This window comes from Engystomops pustulosus, chromosome 8 (genome assembly GCF_040894005.1).
Source record: "Engystomops pustulosus chromosome 8, aEngPut4.maternal, whole genome shotgun sequence".
Lineage (NCBI taxonomy): Eukaryota > Metazoa > Chordata > Amphibia > Anura > Leptodactylidae > Engystomops > Engystomops pustulosus.
The window spans coordinates 95063338-95087334 of NC_092418.1; the positions used below are offsets into that span (position 1 = coordinate 95063338).

General features: G+C 39.9%; 1 protein-coding gene across 6 annotated transcripts in view; it reads left to right on the forward strand.

Annotated features, from left to right (window-relative positions):
* Positions 1 to 23997, forward strand: part of LOC140075677 (sodium channel protein type 2 subunit alpha-like) — a 114804-nt gene that overhangs the window by 55329 nt on the left and 35478 nt on the right. For 4 of the 6 annotated variants that reach the window (XM_072121842.1, XM_072121839.1, XM_072121840.1 and 1 more), the window contains exons 12-17: positions 1064 to 1438; positions 5645 to 5777; positions 8717 to 8955; positions 17378 to 17551; positions 17867 to 18223; positions 19273 to 19758. In XM_072121842.1, the coding sequence (XP_071977943.1) occupies positions 1064 to 1438; positions 5645 to 5777; positions 8717 to 8955; positions 17378 to 17551; positions 17867 to 18223; positions 19273 to 19758 (1764 nt within the window). The remainder of the gene's footprint in view (positions 1 to 1063; positions 1439 to 5644; positions 5778 to 8716; positions 8956 to 17377; positions 17552 to 17866; positions 18224 to 19272; positions 19759 to 23997) is intronic. The other 2 variants (XM_072121844.1, XM_072121843.1) reach the window with 1 other exon arrangement.

The following is a 23997-nucleotide window of genomic DNA, read 5'->3' on the forward strand; positions in this document are numbered from 1 at the left end:
TGGATGTGTTACTCAAAAAATTACATAATTTTGTGATAATTGTAGCTCTATTAACAAAAAGTTATATAGTAGCATATGCTTGTCTCAAAGATTAAACCCTGTGAAACTGTGAATGGCTCAATAAATCAGTTATGGTTATAGTAATATCTTAGAATTTCTAAACGGAAGGTACACTGGTAGCAGTGTGAGATTTTGTAAGTTGCTTTATAGGAAATCAACCACTCCATAAACACAAAAAAAACTAGACTAATACTCACCTCCGCTCCTCTTTATCTTAATTCTGGTGCTGTCCCTCGCTAGTCTTGACATGCCAGGATCATCTAGAAAATAAACGTATAATTAGCAGCGTGGAGTGCTGGGACAAGATTTCCGGCACTCTGAGAAGCTAATTATGCATACTGGGAGGTGACATCATGCAAGAGGCATGAATTTGCGCCTCTCACATGACGTTGACTCGCTCTCCCATGCTCCCAGCGTGGGAGAGGGAAGTGGTGAGGGTATAATTAGCTGCCCGTAGCGCTGGACATGCCGGCGTCTCAATATATATGTAAATTTTAACTTTTAAAAAAGCTTTGCATTAAATTTGCAAGTCAGAAAATGGAGATTTGTAATGTACAGTATAGCAAAGTGTCCTTTTCTCCAGTTACGTTGCCTTGTATTATCCTCAATCTTCCTTACTGTATTCCATCTAGCTAGTACTATATACTTTACAGAAGCTCATTAAGGTGTCAGATTACATAGAATCTATGGTGTAGGGAGAGAGAGTAGTGAGTCACAGCTGCTAGGTCTCATCACAAACCCAGAGAGGAATACAAATTCATAGACAATAAATACAGAGAGAGCACTTACAAGTCTGTACACATTGGAATGCCAACTTATGCAAAGTTTTTTAAGAGGTGCTTTAGGTTTGTAAAATTATCTACGGTATAGTTTATATTTGGGACTTGATTGTTGTGCTTGTGAGTAAAATAATTGTGACTTTTGTTGGAGCTGCTCTACTTAGAAATTGGGTTAGCCATGCTGTAAAAATATAATTTCTAATGTTACTTTTATTTTTTTAAAGTCTCTGCTGGACATCCGCAATGATGTCACTCCAAGGCGCAACAGCAGGACCAGCATGTTCAGCATGTTCCTTGGCCGTGGGAAAGATGTGGCATCAGAAAACGACTTTGCAGATGATGAACACAGCACATTCGAAGACAATGAGAGTAGACGAGGATCCTTGTTTGTACCTCACAGACAAAGACGGGGAAGTAACTTTAGTCAAGCCAGCAAGGCATCAAGAACCCTACCAGTGCTTCCAGTGAATGGCAAGATGCACAGCACCGTAGACTGCAATGGAGTGGTCTCTCTGTTCGGAGGACCATCTGCTCCAACATCGCCTGCTGGACTACTACTGCCAGAGGTGATAATAGATAAACCAGCTTCTGATGACAATGTAAGGAAGTTTCAAATAGTTAAGGCATGGTAGCCTTTGTAGAGTGCTTCCATCAGGAACAAATAATTTGGTTGGTCAAGCTTTGAATGTGACTGCTTTTTGCAAGGCCTATAATTTAATAACTGCATATTTGATCTATCTTTAGTCTTTATTATACTCTAATCCTATATTCATCTTACAAGGTTTTTATACACATCACTACTGAGTGCCACTTAAGTACAGACATGTATTGTTGAGTAAAATACATATAACCTCTCTGGTTATGTCTTTAGGATTCAGGAAATTCCTGAGGCCATAATATTAATGTCCATGATTAAAATTTTGCCTTGGAGGACCCTTGATAGTCAGTATGGTGATCCAGTTACTTTGGGCTGCAGTTTCAGCCACAGCCAAATGTATAGGGCTGTTCCTAGGTTAATAACATAGGAAGGGGGGGTGTACCTTTATTGCGCAACCTTATTTTTAACATGGAGGAGATAACATAAACCTTCCTCTGTTTTAAACATTGAATAGTCTTTCCTGTCTGTTTAAAATTCTAGACTGCAGTCGAAATTGTAGCCTCGTCCATGACAGGTCACTGCTGCAGCCAATCACAGGCCTAAGAGTTTGTGCTAAGGTCAACATTGAAGGCATATCATTGGCTGTAGTGGTGTCCTGTCTTGAATGGGATGTCACTGCTAACTTTGTCCAGAGAATGCAAATAGATGAGAAAGACTGGTCAGTGCTGGAAACGTATGAGAAAGGTAAGCTTTTGAGGTTTTATGACAGTCCTTTCCTTCAGATCGTAGTGATATATGGATAGTGCCCAGTCTTGGTGACCAAGCAATGACTCTACATGCATGCTTGACTACTCTTCCCAATTTTCTAAGTCATTTCCAAATTCTCAGAGACAATCCCATCAAATTTGGGCATTCCCCTGTCCTTGAATCGGGAGACTTGGCATAACCCTTCCTTAAAGTGGACACTTAGGGATGGGCATGAGCACTACATGCTCAGTCCAGGGGCAGGACTTAAGCATTTCCATTTTACCATCTGTGATGTTGGTAATTAGGCCGTTTGCAGGGCTATTGTTTTCCATAAATAGTGATGGAATCTGTTATGGAGTCTCTGTACTGAGAGTCAGACTCAGATGTGAATAGTGAGAACACACATAATAGAGGAAATAAAATGAACATGGCATATTGTAAAGAGGATGTGACCTCACATTATACAATTTTTATCTATTATCACAACTGCACAAATGACATCTGCACAGGTTCATGATTATTTATAAAATTTACGGTTTTGGGCAAATTTACTCGAAGGACAATATAGTATAGTATAGCTTAAGTAAACTTATTCCTTTAAGTATTGGAATATTGGAGTTGGATTCTATTTTGTTTCTTTAGGAAAGTTGTATGCAATCATACAGATTTTCATTACATTTTACCCTAAAGAACTTGACCTTCTCTAAATAAGTATATAGGCTGGAGCTTGAAGACTTGTTTAAAATGGCTGCTTTGCTGTGAAAGTCAAGCTGTTCTGCCAAGCCAATGTAAAATGATTAAGGTGTAGAGGACTTCTAAACGGAACATCTAGTTAAGTACATCAAAGGTTCTTTTTGTTGATTGTGAAGGTCCTTGTAAGTGTTCTTACAGGGGAGACAAATTGGCAAGTCATCAATTCCTCAGTGAAGTGATGCATAAATAGGGCTCACTAAAATCAATCGTAAAACACAGTTGAGTCCAGTTCAACGGAAGAAAAGATTTTTTTTTTTTTGGTGTATTTAAAAAACAAATAAAAGAGGTTGTCTGGCATACAAAAAAGTTGTGGCCAGCAGCAGGAAAGGCTAAATATTAAAAGATAAGAAACCTATCGTCCTCTGTTGCAGCACCACAGCTCATGTCGCTGCTGGTCTCTGTGTATATATGGAGACCAGCAATAGTGAGTGGTATGGTGCTCTGAGGCCTGGGGAGAGGCTGCAGCAGTCATGTGCCATCCATATGACGCCACCTCTGCAGTCTCTATGTACATACAGAGATGGAGACCGGTAGAAGGGAGGTAAGTATGAGCCTCTGGTAACGACAACCCCTTTAACTGAAAACAACTTGTAGCTTCCCCCAAGAATCCTTGCTAATAGTTTCTTAAAGCTCTTTTTGGGGGGTTTCCTTGGTATTCATCTAATTTATGTACATAATATTTCAATCACTATGGGAGTATGGCCATTTTCTGTGTCATAGGGATGAAACTCTACATGGTCAGCAATTGCAGCGTCAGCCTGTGCAGGGAAATACTCCCAACTGGTAGCACCTAGTTGTCAATTTATGCAAATATTTAGAGAAGAAATAACAGTGGAATGGCATAACATAGAACTATAAGAAGATATCCTTAGGATTAGTTGTTTTTCAGAAATTTAGATTATTTACTAAACAAAGATGCAAGTAGAGGTGGAATGTCCTCTTTAAGAATGAACTACTCTCCCCTTCTTCCGTATTTAACTAGTAACTAGTTTTCTCAATTAATCAAATCTAAGTCACAGGGAAAATAGTTGCTACTTTACTTTATATTCAGGAAAAATAGAGGTCTAGCCATTGTTTAACGTATCTTGACAACAAGTTTAAGGAGCAAATCCATGCCATTTCCTGACAAGTCAATTATACAATGTATAATTCGTTCCTGGAATGTGCTTGTAAGTAAAGATGAGTTGACCTGAACTCTAGGTTCGGTGGCTTCCAGTCAGCAGCTTCGCCTTATAAGAGCAGCAAATGAGTCATCTTTACAACCCTAGCAACTGGGCATGGCTGTGATTGGCTAGGTTGACACTTTGTGGTCACACCTGGCCAATCACAGTCATGCTTAGTAGCTAGGGACTTAAGCTGCCTGATTGGCTGCTCTGCAGACCATCAAGCAACATGTTCAGCGTAGACGTACCTGCCAAGTGGAGGATGCCGTTCGGGGACCCTCATCTCTACTTCAATCCAAAGCTCTCTTACCTAAACAAGATTTCACAAGAATACCGAGAAAATTCTTACTCATAATCCAAAGTACTCATATTTCAGAGCAAGATTTCCCGTAAGAACTAATTACTTTATGGACTTTTACTTTATTTATTTATTGTAAAAATGATTTGACCTTTTTTTTCACTTTCTTATACTTGGACTTGAACAAACATTCCTCTGATCACTTGTTTAAGTCACTTCCCTGCAATACTATCACTAACAAACAAACACAACACATGCTCTGCTTGGTCATCATTGACACTCACACAGCCAAACAGCTACATCATCCACCCCCACACAGCTCTGTGATAATATACACAACTCTGCTACAATACATACTTCATACCCAGTCCCTGCCATTGGCCCCATCCCTTGGCTCTATGCAGTGATGCAGGAGGCATGTGATCAGTCACATGCTTCTGACATCTTTCAAGGTCCTCCAGTATTACTCATGTTGGGATCAAAAGGGAGACGGTGAGAGCCATGCACAGGCTCTGCTCTCTCAGAGATGGTTGACTCATGATGCCCGTATTATGAAACAATTCTCCTTAACCCAGTTACATTTTTTGTTACAAGTTTTTATTTGTTTTCCTAACATCAAACCATAGTGTAGGAAACTAAGGAGAATTCCACATCATATTGCTTGTTCTTTGATGAAAAGGAGTGTTCTCTATATGTCCATCACTGTCACCCCTTCAACTGCGGGAAAGGTAGTGTCACGATAATCAAGAAAAATTATTCCTGAAATCTATAGCTTTATATAACATACCAGATACTGGTGACAGTGAATTTATTAGGACCTGAATGTCATTGATTCAAGGTCACATTGAACCTCATGTATTAATAGGATGAAGTTTTACAGGAAGATAAATAATCGCTACGAAAGTTGAAGGTTCCCATTGATTTATAATATATTTCCTTTTGTAATTTTTTACCATTTTTTTCTATTGTTTGGCAAGTAAAACTGCACCATGCCTTATTTTATTTCACAAACAGCTATAAAATGCAGCACTATAGGATAAAAATTAAAATTAAAAAAATAGATAAGAAAATGCTAGCGCATGCAATAAGTGATGCAACTGCTGAAATAGAAGCCAATTATATTTTAATAACTTTTATTTGAGGTTGCAGATTAGCTATATTAAGTTGCTTGATGCATGATAGCACAATAGATAGAATTCCCCTGACCCCAAAATCTTCTCTTGTAACTTTATGGTTTTATTTTTAGGGTACAAACACAGACAACGATTTTAGGAAAAGAAGATTAAGTTCCTATCATGTTTCCATGGACTTGTTGGAGGATCCTATACTAAGACAACGAGCTCTGAGCATAGCCAGCAATCTCACCAATACGATGGAAGGTGAGGCACAAGTCGTTTTCTTCTCAATTTCTCCTCCTTATACCTCAGCCTCTCCCCTTCCTCCCCACGCTTACATCAGCAACCGGCTGCAAGCAATTCTCATTTGCTCCCCACTGGGACTCACCAAACACTACTGGCAGGGAGCAAAAAAGATGCAATTAAAAATCATTGGAATTATTCAGATGGACGACAAAAGTATATTTGAAATCAACATGTTCGAAGCGATTGGAACCTGTTATGTAAAAATGACCTTACGATGACAGGTTCCCTTTAAGTGTCTCATTCACTTCTGTATATTCACATTTCCCCTGCAAAAATTCCCTGTTGGACACAGCCTCACTAAATCTTTTGTACGGGGTCACTTCTGATGAGAACATCCCTTGGTGGCTATCACCTCCACAGAAATGACAGTAGATTTGGTTTCTCTTCTACATGCAGACATGTGGTTAATTAATTCGAGGAAGTCTACCATCTCCCCAGCTATATAGAGCTATCCCCACTAAAGATATCCTTCAGGGTTCTTTCAAACATACCTTGATGTTGTTATATTTAAAAAGAAAATTAACTTTAAAAATGTATGTAAATGAGCTGGTTTGCACACCCCGGGCATTGATCTATCTCCAGGGGCATCACTCTGTCACTCCTTCTCCCTCCTCTAACTGCTCTGCTCCACCCAGATGCTCTCATCACTACATGGCTCCTGATGTAGTCATGGGGTTGGTGAATTCTTTGGCATCACTTGGTCACACAAACAGACGGACTGTGTTGTGCACCCTATGATTACAGTAGGAAGCATTGAGTGGTGAGAGAGGGCCAGGGCAGTGCCAAACAGAGGACAGGGCAGATTAGTGGTCCAGGAGATAAGCAATTTCTTCTGGAACAAGTTCTTACTCGTTATAAAGCCAGGACTGTATGCAACCATAAAGGTATGTTTAGGAGATGTCTAGGGTTAAACAGGACCTGTCACCAAAATATTGTCTCTAGGAGATGCTGACTAAAGAAAGCAGCTCCCTCGCCCTACCCCAGTAATATCAGTGTTATTTTGCTAGCTTTATTGGAACATGCCGATAAAGCTAGCAGACACTGCACTACATAGCTGTCCAAGCTTACAGTGGTCCGAGGCACTCCGTTCCCCTCTGCTTCTCCCCAAGACCGCCCCTCCCACACCATATGCTAGCGATGACTGGCCCCTCATGAATTTGCCGGACCGCTGTAAGCTTGGTCCAGTGTTCTGAGAGCTTATAGCCTTATCAGTATGTTCCGATAAAGCTAGCAATCTAACACTGCTATCACTGGGGTAGGGGTAGGGACCTGCTTACTTTAGTAAGCAGCTCCAAGAGACATTATTTGGGTGACAGGTCCTCTTGCAACATACCCACTTTTCAAAAACATACCATTTGGGGTAGAGATTCGGCAACAGTTACAAGTATGGGAGCAAAATCTTAACCCTTGCCTAAACTCGCAACTAAAACAATACATCTTTATGGAAGAAAGAACTTCACCTGCAGCGCAAACTGATATCCTTAGACTTCTTCTTTATTAAGGTTGTTAAAAACACAATAAACTCACATGGACAGCTTTATGGAACCTACCTTGGCCTTTGTCATTGTCTTAAAAAACTTCAGTAAAATGTATACTATAAATCTCCACCATTGTTCCTAAACTAGACAAAGTGCCCTATAATGTATAAGTAGTGAAGTACCGATTGGCGTCAATATTACATTATTCTTATGTTTTCATGACATTTATGACTCAATCATCTTTATTTTGCTCCACAAAAACAATTTTACACTCATCTTTTTATAACTGGTTGTCTATCTCTGCTTTGTTTGTCGTGAAGATCTGCTGACAGAAGCCCGTTGTCACTCACATTGAGTTACGCAGGGTAGACACAGAGAGGCTAGATTGTGAATGCTGTAGGCACATTATAGTGCTGGCCTTACAAAACTCTGTCACTTTCTGTGTACAGCTTTAATGGTCCAATGAGTGATGTTCCTGACGTTATTCAGAACACCAATTTTTCTCAGCTCTCCCTCCATTGAACACGTGGACCTTGGTAAACTGTGGCTAAACATGTCATAGAGAATTCATTTGGATGATAACTTATTTGAATAGTATGCCTGATAATTCGATAAAGTGGGCAAGAGTTGTCAATGGGAAGAGGAGGGAACGCCACTTCTTGACAGCTTTAGTGGTGGCTTCTCTTTTCTTCAACTTGCCTAATGCTTCCTTTGACATGCTTAGACACCATATAGTCAGCCAGTTCTACCAAATTCTACAAGTTGGGCATGTAGACCAGGGCATTGGTAACAAAAGAAAAGCTGACTCTGCTCTACCTCCCAGTCGCAAAGTGGTGGCACCGGTTGAACCCCAGTGCCATTAAAAATGTCACATTGGAGCCTACTATACAATTTCAGCAGGTCCCATCAAAGGTGCTACTTCCAGCCCAGATAACAGTGTTGGTGGTCCAGTGCTTGCTGGGGCACTAGAACTGAGAGCTGGTCTATTTAGAATGACTTTGTACCACATTGTTGTTCATTAACTTAAATAGACATCATGCAGCATAGATCATTGAGATGTTTTTGGATAAGTTTTATCCAATAGGGACAACCCCTTTAAAGGATTACAGTTAAACAAGACATTGCCATAATGTTCTGAGCTTAACAGATGAATACCTTTAATATTGCTGTGGCCTTCTTATGTTGCAGAGGGGTCTTTGAGCCCTCTTAGGTATCCAGGCCAAAGTACAACATCTCCCTCTTCACACCCTATGGCTACTGCCGTGCATCAGGGGTCTATCCTTTTATATATTCCTTAGGTTATCGAGTGATGACTACACGATCATAATTGGACACCAGTTCCTATGTTTTATAACTATATTATTAACATAGGTCCATTGTTACAGAATTTTATTTTGTCCTTTTCTATTTATATGGCAGAGTTGGAAGAATCCAGACAAAAATGTCCGCCATGTTGGAACAAATTTGCCAACACATATTTGATATGGGACTGCTGTGACGCATGGCTGAAAATAAAGCACGTCCTCAATATAATAGTCATGGACCCATTTGTCGACCTCGCCATTACTATCTGCATCGTTTTAAACACATTATTCATGGCAATGGAACATTATCCCATCACAGACCAATTTAATGAAGTTCTCACCGTTGGAAACTTGGTAAGTTCTTGTTTTAATGAATATCTATACCTGACAAAATAAATATTTTGTGTGATTTTTGTCTCTTAGAGATGTGTAACGTAACCTTTGCAATGTACCTTGACAATTCTCAGGATGAAATTGGGTTGAGATCAGATCAGTTTCATTATAGGTCAGGATTGGGCTAGATGTCATCTCCAGCTTCAAAGTGTGAAAATGTATCTAGATACTTGAAAGGTTGGCATAGAAACAAGACGAGGGATTCGCTTATTCCAAAAAATAGAAAAAGTAATGAAAAGATAAGTCGTTTTATGTTCTTTGATGGTAAGAAATGTAGGAAAGACAAACTTTTTGGTTTGATTTGACCTCAGACAATGACGGATTATTTTACCTCGTCTGCTAAAATCTGCATTAGCTATTATGTTCCTTAAAAATCCATATTTTATGATTTTATGTTCTACTTTTTTTTCTTCCCGTGAAAATTTATGGAAATTGTTCACCTGAATGGATAAAGATTGTAAAGTGGGAATTTTTCGCATAATTTCTCCTCAGGGAATTATAGGAAGTCTATGACCTCTTAGACAGGGCTCCAAACAAGAAAAAAAGTAAACAAGAATATTTTGGATTTCTATTAGATTTCTATATTTATTTTCTTTCATTTATGTGTCCAATTTTTATGTTTCAATTTTGGCTCAGCGTAAAAGAACTGGTTGTGTCAATTGACAAAGTAAATGAATTTTCGGTTTTCGCCGAGCAAAGGGCAAATAATTGCAAACCGTGTTTTAATTCTCCAGCGATCATGAGAGAACACACATTGATCCATTGGTTGAACAAGCTGCCAGTGCTGCAGTATCAGAGGGTTCAGTGTACAGTTTACAGGGTGGAAGCTCTGACTCTGCACAATGCTCTCTGCTGAGCTGGCACAATTGAAGAAGTGCAGGCGTCTATTATTGAACAGAGCCACTTGCAGCACATCTAATAAAGGCCTAATTTGCATTGAAATGGGAAGCCTGTTCATCACATTTCTTCATTGTGCTGACATACCTAGGCCAAGCTGTGCTAGTCCTTGGCGAAGTGTTTAGGATTCTGAGATCAAGGGCAGTTTTATGGAAACAATACACTTTTGGTACAGATTAGCAAGCAGTGGACCAGTACCTGGGTTCATGCCAAACAGGTCCCCGGACCCGGATTTCAGCTAGATGTTCGGGTTCGGATAAAGAAACATGCTTGGTTTCATTTTAAAGATAATAATCTCATATTTCATATCAGATTGTGGTTCTGTGACCTACAGAACCGGTGATGCAGGCAATTAAAGACATAGGGGAATATTTATCATATGCCGGCGCTCGTGGTAGACCCGCTGCTGCATTTTCACAGCTCGATACATAATGAGCCTTCAGCCTCTTGATGTATCGGGCAGGGTCCTGCGCAGCATTTACTTGGCCTGGCGTACAAATAAACGCAGCCGGCAACTTATCACAAGTGAAAAGTTCCTGGCAGCAGCGAGTCCGCAGGCATGGGGAAAGTAACACCCCGCGCCTGCCCATTCCCGGCCGCGCCCTCCACTCGGCTGCCCGCGCCCCCCCTCGAGTCCCACTGGTGTGAAGGTGACAGATTGGGGCAAATAATCTAAAGTGCTACAACGTGGTGCAGGAGCCCTGATAAATATGCCCCACAGTTGGAAATGAGAGATGCAGATAAAGTTCCAGTTCCATCCTATTTTTCAACTGCAAGCTTTTCTAGTTCTGAAAGATGAGATACTTATCGTTGATATGCCAACAAACGCAGAGTTACGTACTGGATAGAACCAAGATAGAAGCATCTGAAGTGACGCTGCCCATGCAGCCTCTTAACTTGACTCATCTCATGCTAAATATGCCTCTTCTCTTCTCCTTTTCACATGACTTTAGAGGAGATTTTTCTTCTAGGCAGAAGAGGTGGTTTTTTTTTTTTAGATTTCACATTAAAGAGGGATTTTTAGAAAGGACAATTCATACCCTACCTGTGGGGGATAGTGGTTTCATGGGGTAAAATCTTGTGACAGCTTCTGTTTCAGCTCCTAGGCCCCATATAACCTGCATTCATGGTAAGAAAGATACAACCATATGATTCTCTGGAAAATGTGTTGTCTGAGTGCAGAGAAATCTTAATTTTATTCATATGCAAATAAGCATTTCAGCGCATTTCAGTTTAGGAGGAGAGGAGGAGGGGAAGGGCATTGTAAATCAATACTGAGATGCTGAATGGTGAAACTGGACAAAAGTGGGTGCACCGAACCTCATGGCCACTCCCCTGCTGCACTTAAATTCTCTAATTTGCATTGAATCAAAAATGAACAAATTGCAAGTGACTTGCTTACAATGCATGACACATCATCTACAACACTGTGCCATATGTTTAGTCTAAATTTAACCCCGGGGGCTAACAGAGTCGGTTTAAATTAACATAAATGTAATATGGATCAAAATATACAGGTCCATAAATATTTGGACACTCATTAGCTTTTTCTGTACCTGTTTACTGAAACTTATTCAAAATATAGTTATAATAATACAATGGACATAAAGTCCAGACTTTCATCTTTAATTTGAGGGCATCCACATTAAAATTGGATGAAGGGTTTAGGAGTTTTAGCCCCCTCACATGTGCCACTCAGCCCCCCCCCCCCCCCTCACACACATCCCATCCCGTTTTTAAAGGGACCAAAAGTTTGGACAATTGGTTCAAAAACAGGTGTCGGCAATTCCTTCATTATTTTATTCTCAGTTATGGCAATAAAAGCCCTGGAGTTGATTTGAGGTGTGGTGCTTCCATTTGGAAAATTTAGCTGTGAAGAAAACATGCGGTTAAAGAAGCTCTCCATGCAAGTGGAAGAAGCCATCATTAAGTTACGAAAACAGAAAAAAAAAAATCTGAGAAATTGTTACAACATTAGCAGTGGCAAAATCTACAGACCTGGATACCCGCTGAAGACAACAGAATAATTTGCATTGTCAAGAGAAACCTTTCACAACAGCCAAGTCACCAGCACTCACCAGAGCATGTAGACAATATATATCAATATCCAAATCTACCGTAACGAGAAGACTGCATGAAAGAAAATACAGAGGGTTCACTGCAAACCATGCAAGCATCAAGAATAAAAGGCTAGATTGGAATTTAAAAAATCTAAAAAAGCAGCATGGTTCTGGAAGAACATTCTTTGGACAGAGGAAACCGAGATCAACCTCTACCAGAGTGATGGAAAGAAAAAAAAGTATGGTGAAGCCGCTGATCAGCTCATAATCCAAAACGTAGACATCATGTGTATGCACATGGCGGAGGTGGTAGATGGTTGGGGCATGTCTAACAGTGGCTCTGGGTCACTAGTGGTTATTGATGATGTGACACACAACAGAAGCAGCCGGATGACTTCTGAGGTATCAGAGACTTACTGTGCGCTCATATCCAGCCAAACTGATTGGTCTCAGTTTCATATTACAGATGGACAATGGCCCAAAACATAAAGCCAAAGCAACCCAGGAGTTTATTAACACAAAGAAATGGCAGATTCTTGAATGGCCTAGTCAGTCCCTGATCTCACCCCAAATGAGCCACATTTCACTTGTTAAAGACTAAATTACAGACAGAAAGACCACAAAGAAACAACAAATGGAAACCCCTGCTGTATAAGCCAGCGGAGGAACCACAGCAATGTCTGGTGGTGTCCATGAGTTCAAGACTTCAGGCAGTCATTCAACCAAGTAGTGACATTTTATTTGCAATTATTTAACGTGTCCAATTAATTTAGAGCCCCTTTAATTAAGGAATTGTGTTTAAAAATCGCTTTAGTTCCTCACATTCTTATGCCATCATTTTGTTCAACCCACTAAATTAAAGCAGAAAGTCTGAACTTCAGCTGCATCTGAATTGTTTTGTTCAAAATTCATTGTAGTAATGTACAGAGCCAAAATTAGAAAGACGTTGGCATCCAGGATCTCTCTGTACTTGACCTCATTCATCTTTCCTTCAATTGCAACCAGTGGTCCCATCCCTGCCCCCATAGTATGATGTTGCCACCACCGTGTGTCACTGCTTGGATTGTATTTAGCAGGTGATGAGCGGTGCCTGGTTTTCTCCAAACATAGTGCTTAGAATTAACACCAAAAAGTTCAATATTTGTCTCATCAGACCAGAGAATCTCATTTCTCATAGTCTGGAAGTCCTTCATGTGTTTTGCACTCTGTATGTTGCTTTCATATGTCTTGCACTGAGGAGAGGTTTACGTCGGCACACTCTGCTATAAAGCTCCGACTGGTGGAGCCTGGAGTGATAATTGACTTTGTGGAACTTTCTCCCATCTCCCTACTGCATCTCTAGAGCTCAGCCACAGTGATCTTGGGGTTCTTCTTTTCCTCTCATACCAAGGCTCTTCTCCCGCAATTGCTTATTATGGTTGTAAAGCCAGGTCAAGGAAGAGTTGTGGTCATCACAAACTTCTTCCATTTAAGGATTATGGAGACAACTGTGCTCTTAGGAACCTTGAGTTGTGTAGAAATTATTTTGTAATCTTGGACAGATCTTGCCACAATTCTGTCTCTGACGTTCCTTAGACCTTATGATTCTCATATGCTCCGATGTGCACTGTGAGTTGTGATGTCTTATATAGGTGTGTGCCTTTCCTAATCAAGTCCAATCAGGTTACTTATGTAAACAGAATTGGGATTTGTACTTGTAAATTACACCCAGTCTAGGGCTACACACATGCAAACAAATCTATATAAGAAGGACAAAAGAACATGTGTAGAGTAGCAAAATCCCTTTATTTAACAAGATGGACAAAAAGACAACATCAGCAAGACAATATAGAAATAAAACCATTTAAAAAGGAATGCACCCCAGTGCACCCATCAAATGCATAATCAAACGGAGCCCGACACCTGATAATGTCGGGTGATCCGAACCCAAGTCTCACAACACCAACTCACAGCTCAAATCAATGAGATGAAATGAAATAAACATGTGATAGCATCAATAGGGCGTTGGTGCGCGGGAGATAGCTGAAAAACTCAGCCTATATGAAATCCAGCCATGGTATGAATGGGATGAAGCACAATTGTGCAGAATGATCCCCTGATGCTGGATAAGCAAAATGTTAGTGACAAGGTCCCACGAGGCACTGCGCCCAACAAATAATTACCGTGTGGTGTGAGATGGGAGTGAGAACTCGGGACTGGTGGCCCCACGCGTTCCGCTGCGAACTGCAGCTTCTTCAGGGGTCCCTGAAGGGGTGGTCCAGCCCACCACTCACTGCCATCACCCTCTCCCATGACTCAGCTACGCGGTGAGGACTCATGAAGATAAGGCAGGGGATTAGAGGGGGGCAAACTCACACTTTTGAGCATCTAACCCTGGCGCAGACTCCTTCCTTCAGTCATCAACATGGAGGCCAGTTTAGGCAGCCGTGGGCCTCCCAAAAGCCTCATACCCTGGGCACCCACCCATTTCGCTTATATAGAAATCCACCATTGTCCTTGAGATGCATCTTATGTACCTATGTTTGCAGAATGAAACAGCTAAAGATCATTCACAGCTAAGGATGTTCATATCCATGTCTGCATGGATCAAGATTTATTATGCATTATGGGTTCCCAACAGATTTTACTACAGACAAAAGGGGTCCCATTGTTGTCCATTATTTATTGGATAGAAATTTATGTTCTTCTGTTTTTAAAAAGAGAGAAAATGGAAATAAAACACATATTAAAAACTAATATAGGAATTAAGCATATCTCACTTATAACAAGCTTTGCAGTAATCAGTAATCCAAAGTGTTTATATGAGGATCAACACTGTTTCTCACTTATTTTAATTTTCCAGCAGCTTTCTCTCTGTAATCTGTCTGAGAGTTTGCTGTGCTTTTTCAGCTGCAGGGAGGAGATTTTGCTTATATGCCTCGCTTTTATCCCCTCCCCTCTTCCTAGGGCTTCTATCATGCTAAGAACAAAATATATGTGGATAACAAAAAACTTTTTATGTCAAAGTTGTATTCACTCCTGATTAATGGAAAAGTTGGGGACCTTTGTAAAAATGTATTTCTTTTTTAAAAACTTAGAAACTTTAGCTGGTGTTAGTCTTAAAATACAAACAATTCATAGTTAATATTGCCTTTGATATCTCAAACCTTCTATAGTTTCTTTGAGGGAACTAAGATGCCCAATGCAACCCTACTGCAACCTTCACACCATACAGATGCAAAGTTGCAGTAGTTTACACACTCCATACCGCACTAATCCTGTGTCTGATGGTTCATGTTGTAATGTGGGAAGAATTTTGAAATGCAACCAAGAAAAACATTGTAATGTCTCCAGATTATCAAGAATCCTCTACAAAAGTTTTCATTTCCTCATCAACGAGGAAAGATTTTGCGTTGAGTTTTATCCTTCTATACCAAATGCATGAAAAATTAATAGACCTCAGTGTACTCTGTGTGCCGTGTAATTAGCAGCCACGCTTTGGCTGAGGTTGTCAGTTTCATTGTTTATTCTCCCTTTCGTGTACTTTGAACAGATGAATTATTGAACAGATTGTCATTTAGTGCGCTACCTCTGGATTTACCCACATGACAGGTCCACGCACTTACTGGGAATAGAGCTGCTACCTACAGCTGGAGCTTCCATCTTCCTGAAGACGGTTGAATTTCTCAAGAAACAGAAAATATTCTATAACAATGTTGTTATATCTGTTCAGCTACGAATGGTTTATTTATGGAAGGACGTCGATATTAGAATTAGTTTTTTAAGGATCTATCTTACAATTTCAATGTCCTTTTTCTATGACCTCTCACTGTGGTCTGGCTTTGGGAATGACATGAAGAGATAGCCTTAGAGGACCTATAACGACCTTCACCAACACCGAGTCTTTGCATTTTTTAATAGGTGCCTCTATACTAACTCCGACACTGTTGATATTTTTTTTATCTGACATCCAACCTCTCTAAGCAATCAGTGTTAAGGCACACTATTGTCAGGAGGGTGGTCTACACCTGGGAAACAGGCTGGCACCACCCACCCAAAAGTAGATATCTTTATTAGCGTACTGGTCACAGGGATTAAGAAGGACATTTCAATACCTTCATTATTTTCAGATCTCTACTGTCAAATGGGAGTGCCAGCTTATACCCAGGACTGCCCATCTGACAGTAGAGAGTCATATTGGATACTGAAATTATGCTATATAGGCTCTCTATTGTCACATAGGTGGCCCTATGATGACCCTGCCATTTGATACTACAGATCTTATAAAAATGTGTTCGCTTACACGGTAAAATTGAGGATTAGAGTGAACATTTCAACTGCCAGAATCAGAAAAACTATATATATTCAAGAACATTAAGTATTTGGGCTGGTGGTTGGAGAGATTATTGTTGAGGTACAGGCTGAAATTCAGAGATTATTGTTGATGTACAAGCATAAATTCAGAGATTATTGTTGATGTACAAGCAGAAGTCCAGAGATTATTGTTGAGGTACAAGCAGAAGTTCAGAGATTATTGTTCAAGTCCAAACTACAAACTAGGTGAAAAGAGCAGGATAACATATTATACTAATTCCAGTGTACCAGAGTCTATTTTGGTTTAGTAGATTAGTGTTGAAGGTCTACAAAGCAGGCTTTTGATGACAAAAATTTCTGGCACTTTGAAAAGATGACACCGTCATTTCTATGTCAATTTCATGTTTATAAAATTTTTGGCATTTAAACTGTTCCCGGAAACCTATCCTGTCAAGGCGAGTAAGCATTTTTTGTGGAATTTGCACATGGCCTGCCATATCTAGGGCTGAAACATATAATTTTAAATACCATAACCAGCACCCAATCGGTGACTGAGGTTATCTCCTTGCCATGGGTGTTACTTGGTCAAAGTCACACCCAAGCCAAAGAACCTTAAAGGAAACCTACCATGATGAATCTTCTACCAGAAGATTACTCCTGCCTATCTCTGATCTGTAATTCAATAATCCTGGAACCTAAACTAACTTGTTTAAAACAAGAATCTGGGTTGAAGAATCTAAAATACTAGAGGCTTTAGATCAGCAAAGCTTCACTAAGACTAATGGTGTCTGTATGCAGAGAGGACAAATTGCACACTTTTTCATGGGGCCCTAACCATTCTAAATCGATCTATGTCAAAGTGTTACTTACAGTCTGCAATTTCATGTTGTATTTTCCATTTTTAGACCAGGAAGGGACCACAAAACTAACATTTTGTTCTGTCCAAGTAAATGCAGATACTGCTTTTTTTTACGTTTTTTTCTATTATTGTATTTGCTTTGCAAAACACATGGAATTTTTAGATTTGAAAACTATTTTAAAGGAATTCTAAAATACAACTTTTGCTTGTTGAATTACCTAATTATTCAGTATGAGACATAACAAAATAGTAACAAAATTTGCCCTCTTCTTAGGTCTTCACAGGTATTTTTACGGCAGAAATGGTATTTAAGCTCATCGCCCTTGATCCATATTATTATTTCCAAGTCGGATGGAACATATTTGATAGTATCATTGTCAGCCTAAGTTTAATGGAACTCGGCCTTTCGAATGTCGAAGGGTTGTCAGTCCTCAGATCATTCAGATTGGTAAGTATACAAAAAGTGTACAAATGATGGTAACAGTGATTAGCAATCCTGTGAAAAACTTTTTTTTTACTATAATTTACATAATAGTTTTACTCACTTTTGGTTGAACACCTAATTAGTTCTTCTAATACCCAATCAGGTGGTTGCTGGTCACTTATACTAAGAAATATCTCTTTAAGCATTGTGACTATTATTAAAAAGAAAATCTGTAGTCAGTCTTTTCCTACCCAATAAAACAAGTAAAAGTGAAAAGAGGTGAATCTTTTATTACTTCTAATAGCCATACAGCTGAAATCTGAAAATGTTGTTCTTCAGCTACGTGTCTTCAAATTGGCAAAATCATGGCCTACCCTGAACATGCTGATCAAGATTATCGGTAACTCAGTGGGAGCGTTGGGAAACCTGACCTTGGTGTTGGCCATCATCGTGTTCATCTTTGCTGTCGTTGGCATGCAGCTGTTTGGTAAAAGCTACAAGGACTGTGTCTGTAAGATTGCCCCTGATTGTACTCTTCCTCGCTGGCACATGAACGACTTCTTCCACTCCTTCCTGATTGTGTTCCGAGTACTATGCGGAGAATGGATTGAAACCATGTGGGACTGTATGGAGGTAGCAGGACAATCCATGTGTCTTACAGTGTTCATGATGGTGATGGTCATTGGAAATTTAGTGGTAAGTTATTAATTTAAATAAAAACTAAGGTTCCATTACAAATGTTTAGTGTTCTATACTAAAATAGCATGAAATTGCGTTAAGTGACCTATAACCATTAATTATCATGGACTGGACAGTGTGTATTAGGTTTTACTGATCGGATCTGTCTCTTGTGGATCCACTATTCTGAAATTTTTGAAATCATTGTAGTAAAAAGAATGCACACATTAAATATTTTGGGTCCTTCCTAAAATTTTTGACTTTAGGTTTTTAGTTACATAGCCATAGAAGGTTGGCTTGAAGAATAGTTGCAAGTACACAGGAGCAAGATGAAAGGGGATGCCCTGCTCCAGTAATAATGTGTTGACATAACAAGTAATCACATAATCACTGTCAGTAACGGTGAAAACTGAACTGATGCCATATTCTATATCATTAAAAGCAGTTTTTTTAAAAAAAAAATCATGGGGATGGAGACCCCTTTTCATAACCCGCATTTCTGTTAATGAAAATGTTTTCATATATCCAAAGTATGTGGGTGAGGGTGCAAATCTATGCCTTGGTGTCTATTGCATGTGAAAGGAGGTTGGACAGTCATTTGCTTTGGTCGCCAATTTTTGGTTCTAGGTAAATGGTTTACTTTGTCCATTATCTGAACGTGGTCCATAGTAGAGATGAGTGGACAAGATGTCCAGGTTCGGTTGTCCGACCCAGGCGTATTGCCGGATTGGAGGCTAAACAGTCAATCTGGCAAATAAACGCTCCCAGCTACTAGCCATGACTAGGATTGGCCAGGGGAACTCCGATCATCTCTGCAATTTACATATCAATAAAGTGGTGCAAACCTTTTATAGATGCATATTGGTAAATTACCTTATATCCTGCCCCTACACTTACACACACATTACAAAAAACATAATTTAAATCTTTTTGATGGGCCTATCTGTTCTTGAACCTCGAGGGATAATTTTTCCCATTTTAAACACCCGCAAAAATTTTCATTTATTTTGTAATCATAACAATATTGCTGAATTCTGATACCTTTTATCTATTAATTGCTTCCGTAGGTGTTGAACCTGTTCTTAGCTTTGCTGCTGAGCTCATTTAGCTCTGACAATCTTGCTGCTACAGACGATGATAATGAAATGAATAATCTGCAAATAGCTGTGGCCAGAATGCACATTGGGATAGCCTACATGAAGAAGAGCATACGGGAGTTCATCCAAAATGCTTTTGTCAAAAAGAAGAAAGAATTAGAGGAAAACAAACCCCTTGAAGACATGCAAAACCAAAAAGACAGCTGCATATCCAACCACACCACTGTGGAAATCAGCAAAGATTTTGAGTACCTGAAAGACGGGAACGGGACTACTGCCACGAGTGGAATTGGTAGCAGTGTTGAGAAGTACATCATTGATGAAAGTGATTACATGTCCTTCATACATAACCCAAGCCTCACTGTCACTGTTCCCATTGCTGTTGGAGAATCTGATTTTGAAAACCTGAATACTGAGGAATTTAGCAGCGAGTCAGATCTTGAAGAGAGCAAAGAGGTAAGACCAGCCATTTCCTTTATTATGCTGATTGTAGTTGCATTTTAGTGCAATCAATGTTGTTATATTCAATTTTTACTAGATACATTGGGGGAGATCTATCAGAAGTGTCTTAGAGTAAATCAGTCCACAGTTAGACTAGAAAGTCTTTGTCTACACCAAATCTATCACTGTGTCTGATACTGGATGATAAATCTGGTGTAGTGTATGTGGTGTCATACTTTAGACCACTTATTGGTTAGTCTAGCCTACGCAAGAAAAATTTTGGTGTGTTCACAATTTTTTCTGCAAAGACAAGCCCCCTTTTGTCGAAATAGCTGGGAAAACTTAAACTGTGGTGAAAGGCTTTTTTGGCATTTATGCATTGCCAAATTCCCCCCATTCATTTTAGTGGGTGACGAAATGGTGTTCCAAATAACCATACCTACTCCCTATTCGTAGGATAGATGATAAGTGTCCATTCACTGCAGATCTGACCATGTTGTCTGCCCAAGAATGTGGTGGTCTCTAAGTCCTCTGTGTGAATAGAGTGATTGTTGCTGGAAAAGGCATTGTTGATCACCAAACTGCTCTCCGGTTGGGAGACGTTTCTCTTGGAGGACATTCTGGTACCATTCTTTATTCATGGATGTGTTTTTAGGCAAGATCGTGATGGAGACGATTCCCTTGGCTGAGAAGCAACCCCACACATGAATGGTTGCAGGATGCATTACAGTTGGCATGAGACAAAACTGGTGGTATCGCTCACCTTATCTTCTCCGAACAAGCAGTTTTCCACATGTTCCAAATAGAGATGAGTGAGTATACTCATCCGAGCTTGATGCTCGTTCGAGTATTAGAGTATCTCGCCGGCTCGAGATCAAGCATTTAGTTAACGAAACACAGTGAAGAACAGTGCAGAATACAATTAAAACAGTGAACACAGGATCATTTAAGTGAAGAACACATTGAAAGAGCACAGTGAAGAACACATTGCAGATGTTCCAAACATCTGCTAACTTATTGGAAGACACGCTCGCCAAACGGTGTTCTTCACAATAGTATGTGAAGAACATTATGTGTGAAGAACACATTGCAGATGTATGGAAACATCTGCAATGTGTTCTTCACACATATTGTTCTTCATATACTATTGTGAAGAACACCGTTCGGCGTGCGTGTCTTCCGATAAGTTAGCAGATGTACGGAACATCTGCAATGTGTTATTCACTGTGTTCTTTCAATGTGTTCTTTCAGTGAAAACATCTGCAATGTGTTCTTCTTTAGTGTTCTTTCAATGTGTTCTTTCAGTGAAAAATGCTCGAATCTCCCATTAACTTCAATGGGGTTCGTTATTCAATACGAGCACTCAAGCATCGCGAAAAGTTCGACCTGAGTAACGAGCACTTGAGCATTTTAGTGCTCGCTCATCTCTAGTTCCAAACAATTAGAAAGAGGATTCATCAGAGAAAATGACTTTACCCCAGTCCTCAGCAGTCCACTCCCTGGCATGAGACAAAACTGGTGGTATCGCTCACCTTATCTTCTCCGAACAAGCTGTTTTCCACATGTTCCAAATAGAGATGAGTGAGTATACTCGTCCGAGCTTGATGCTCGTTCGAGTATTGGAGTATCTCGCCGGCTCGAGATCAAGCATTTAGTTAACGAAACACAGTGAAGAACAGTGCAGAATACAATTAAAACAGTGAATACAGGATCATTTATTTGAAGAACACATTGAAAGAGCACAGTGAAAACACATTGCAGATGTTCCAAACATCTGCTAACTTATTGGAAGACACGCTCGCCAAACGGTGTTCTTCAGCTCTGCAATGCTGGTAGCCCGATCCCCAAGCTGAAAAACTTTTAAGAGATGGTCCTGGTGCTTGCTGGTCCTTCTTGGGTGCCCTGGAGCCTTTTTGGCAACAATGGAACCTCTCTCCTTGAATTCCTTGATGATGCGATAGATTGGTGACTGAGGTGCAATCTTTCAAGTTGCGATACTCTTCCCTTTTAGGCCAGTTTTGTGCAGTGCAATGATGACTGCATGTGTTTCTTTAGAGATAACCATGGTTAACAGAAGAGAAACAATGATGCCAAGCACCAGCCTCCTTTTAATGTGTCCAGTGGTGTGATTTTTACTTAATCATGATAGATTGATCTCCAGCCCTGTCCTCATCAACACGCACACCTGTGTTAATGGAGCAATCACTGAAATGATGTTAACTCCTCCTTTTAAAATGTGTTTTGTGGGAAAAGTTCATTTTCTAGGCAAATATTGACTTTGCAATGAATTGCTGTTAAGCTGATCACTCTTTATAACATTCTGGAGTATATGCATATTGCCATTATAAAACCTGATACAGTAGACTTTGTAAAAATTAACATTTGTATCATTCTCAAAACTTTTGGCCATGACTGTATTCATGCATTAGTGCTTCATTCACAGGCAGGATTTAGGGTGAAGGGGTGTTCTGAACGCTTGTGGTTTCAGTCTCCGTATCCCTAATCAATTGCACTTATTCTGTGGATGGAGGATACATGTTTTTGGTGGAAAAACTCCTTTAAAAATGTAAAGTCAGGCAGAGGACAGTCAGGAGACAAGGAAATTATGACATGGTAAAAGGAAATTATGACATGATGAGGAAAAATGATTACATAGTGGGAGGAAATTATGACATGTTGAGAGGAAATGATCACATGGTGGCAGGTAATGATAACATGGCGAGAGGAAATGATGACAATAGTGGGAGGAAATGATAAAATGGTGAGAGGAAATGATGACGTAGTGGTCGAAAATTATGACATTGTGGGAGGAAATGATGACATGTTGAGATGAGATTATAACATGGTGACAGGAAATGATGACATGTTGAGATGAGATTATAACATGGTGACAGGAAATGATGACATGGTGAGAGGAAATGATGACATGGTGAGAGGAAATGATGACATGGTGAGAGGAAATGATGACATGGTGAGAGAAAATTATCACATGTTAAGAGGAAATGATGACATAGTGGGAGTAAAAGATGACATGGTGTTAGAAAATGATAACATGGGAGCAAATGATGACATGACTGAGTGACTTTTACATGTTTGTGCATTTTCTATGTTTAACATCCATACAAAATGATAGAGCAGTGGGAGCTTCTTGTACCACCACAGTTATGCGACTTACAGTTTATTAAAAAAAAATTTTGAAATTAAATCCATTCAAACCAACATTTACGGTAGCCTTTTTGTACTTTTTATTATTTTAATACAAGTGTAATTTGCTGCCAATGATAGAGCCATTCCATGCTTACAAAATTAATTTTCTGCCTGATGCCAAACAGTTCCACAAAATGTTAGCAATGACAAACATTCTCCCACGGGCCCCACCTAAGGAACTATTTTGGTCTAATCTGAACAGCTCTTATACAACATTCATAGAGACTATAAGGCATATTTATTAGGGCCTCTGCGCCTCGTCAAAGCTTATTGCTAGCACTTACGATTATTCCGCCCATTCTGCCACCTTCACCCCAGTGAGGCGTGAAGGAGGGGGGGGGGTGCGTCCGACGTGGGGTGTTACTGTCCCCACACATGGGCACTCGCTCCAGTCGAAGACTTTTCACATGTGGCGTGGCCTGGCACAGAAATATATGCTGTGCAGGACTCGGACGGATAAATCAAGAGGTTTCAGTCTCTTCATGTATTACACTGCACAAGAGCATCAGCGGGGCTATCATATGCCAGCGTATGATAAATATGCCCCTATGTTTTGTAGTGTTATTTGAATGGGGCCAGTTTCTGTGAATGGGGACCACAACAAACTGGTAGCTATTTTTTAACACCTTTCCATCAACGATTTTACAAGAAATTCACTCATGTTACAACACACACAGCATTATTAGCATTTGTAAGATGGCTTCCCGCTGTAATACATATAGTGCCATTAGGCATTGGCCCTTTGAGCCTATTACACTAAGTGAGCTTAGCAGCCACTATAGCAGTCCTGGTTACATTGGTGGCAATAGTCCACTCTGTGCGGGGTATTCTTTAGATTAGGTTTTGTCTTCATGAGATCAGTGATATATCTTCTGTAGGTCGGCATTGTGGTCAATCGGCATAGTACATAGACACACAGTTGTTTTGAAGTTTTTATCACTTTTTGGTTTAGAACCATGAGGAAGCAGAAAATATATGCACAAAATGTATGGACCACACAGACAGGGTGACTCTGCAAGATGGATCTAAGTGGATTACTACTCTATC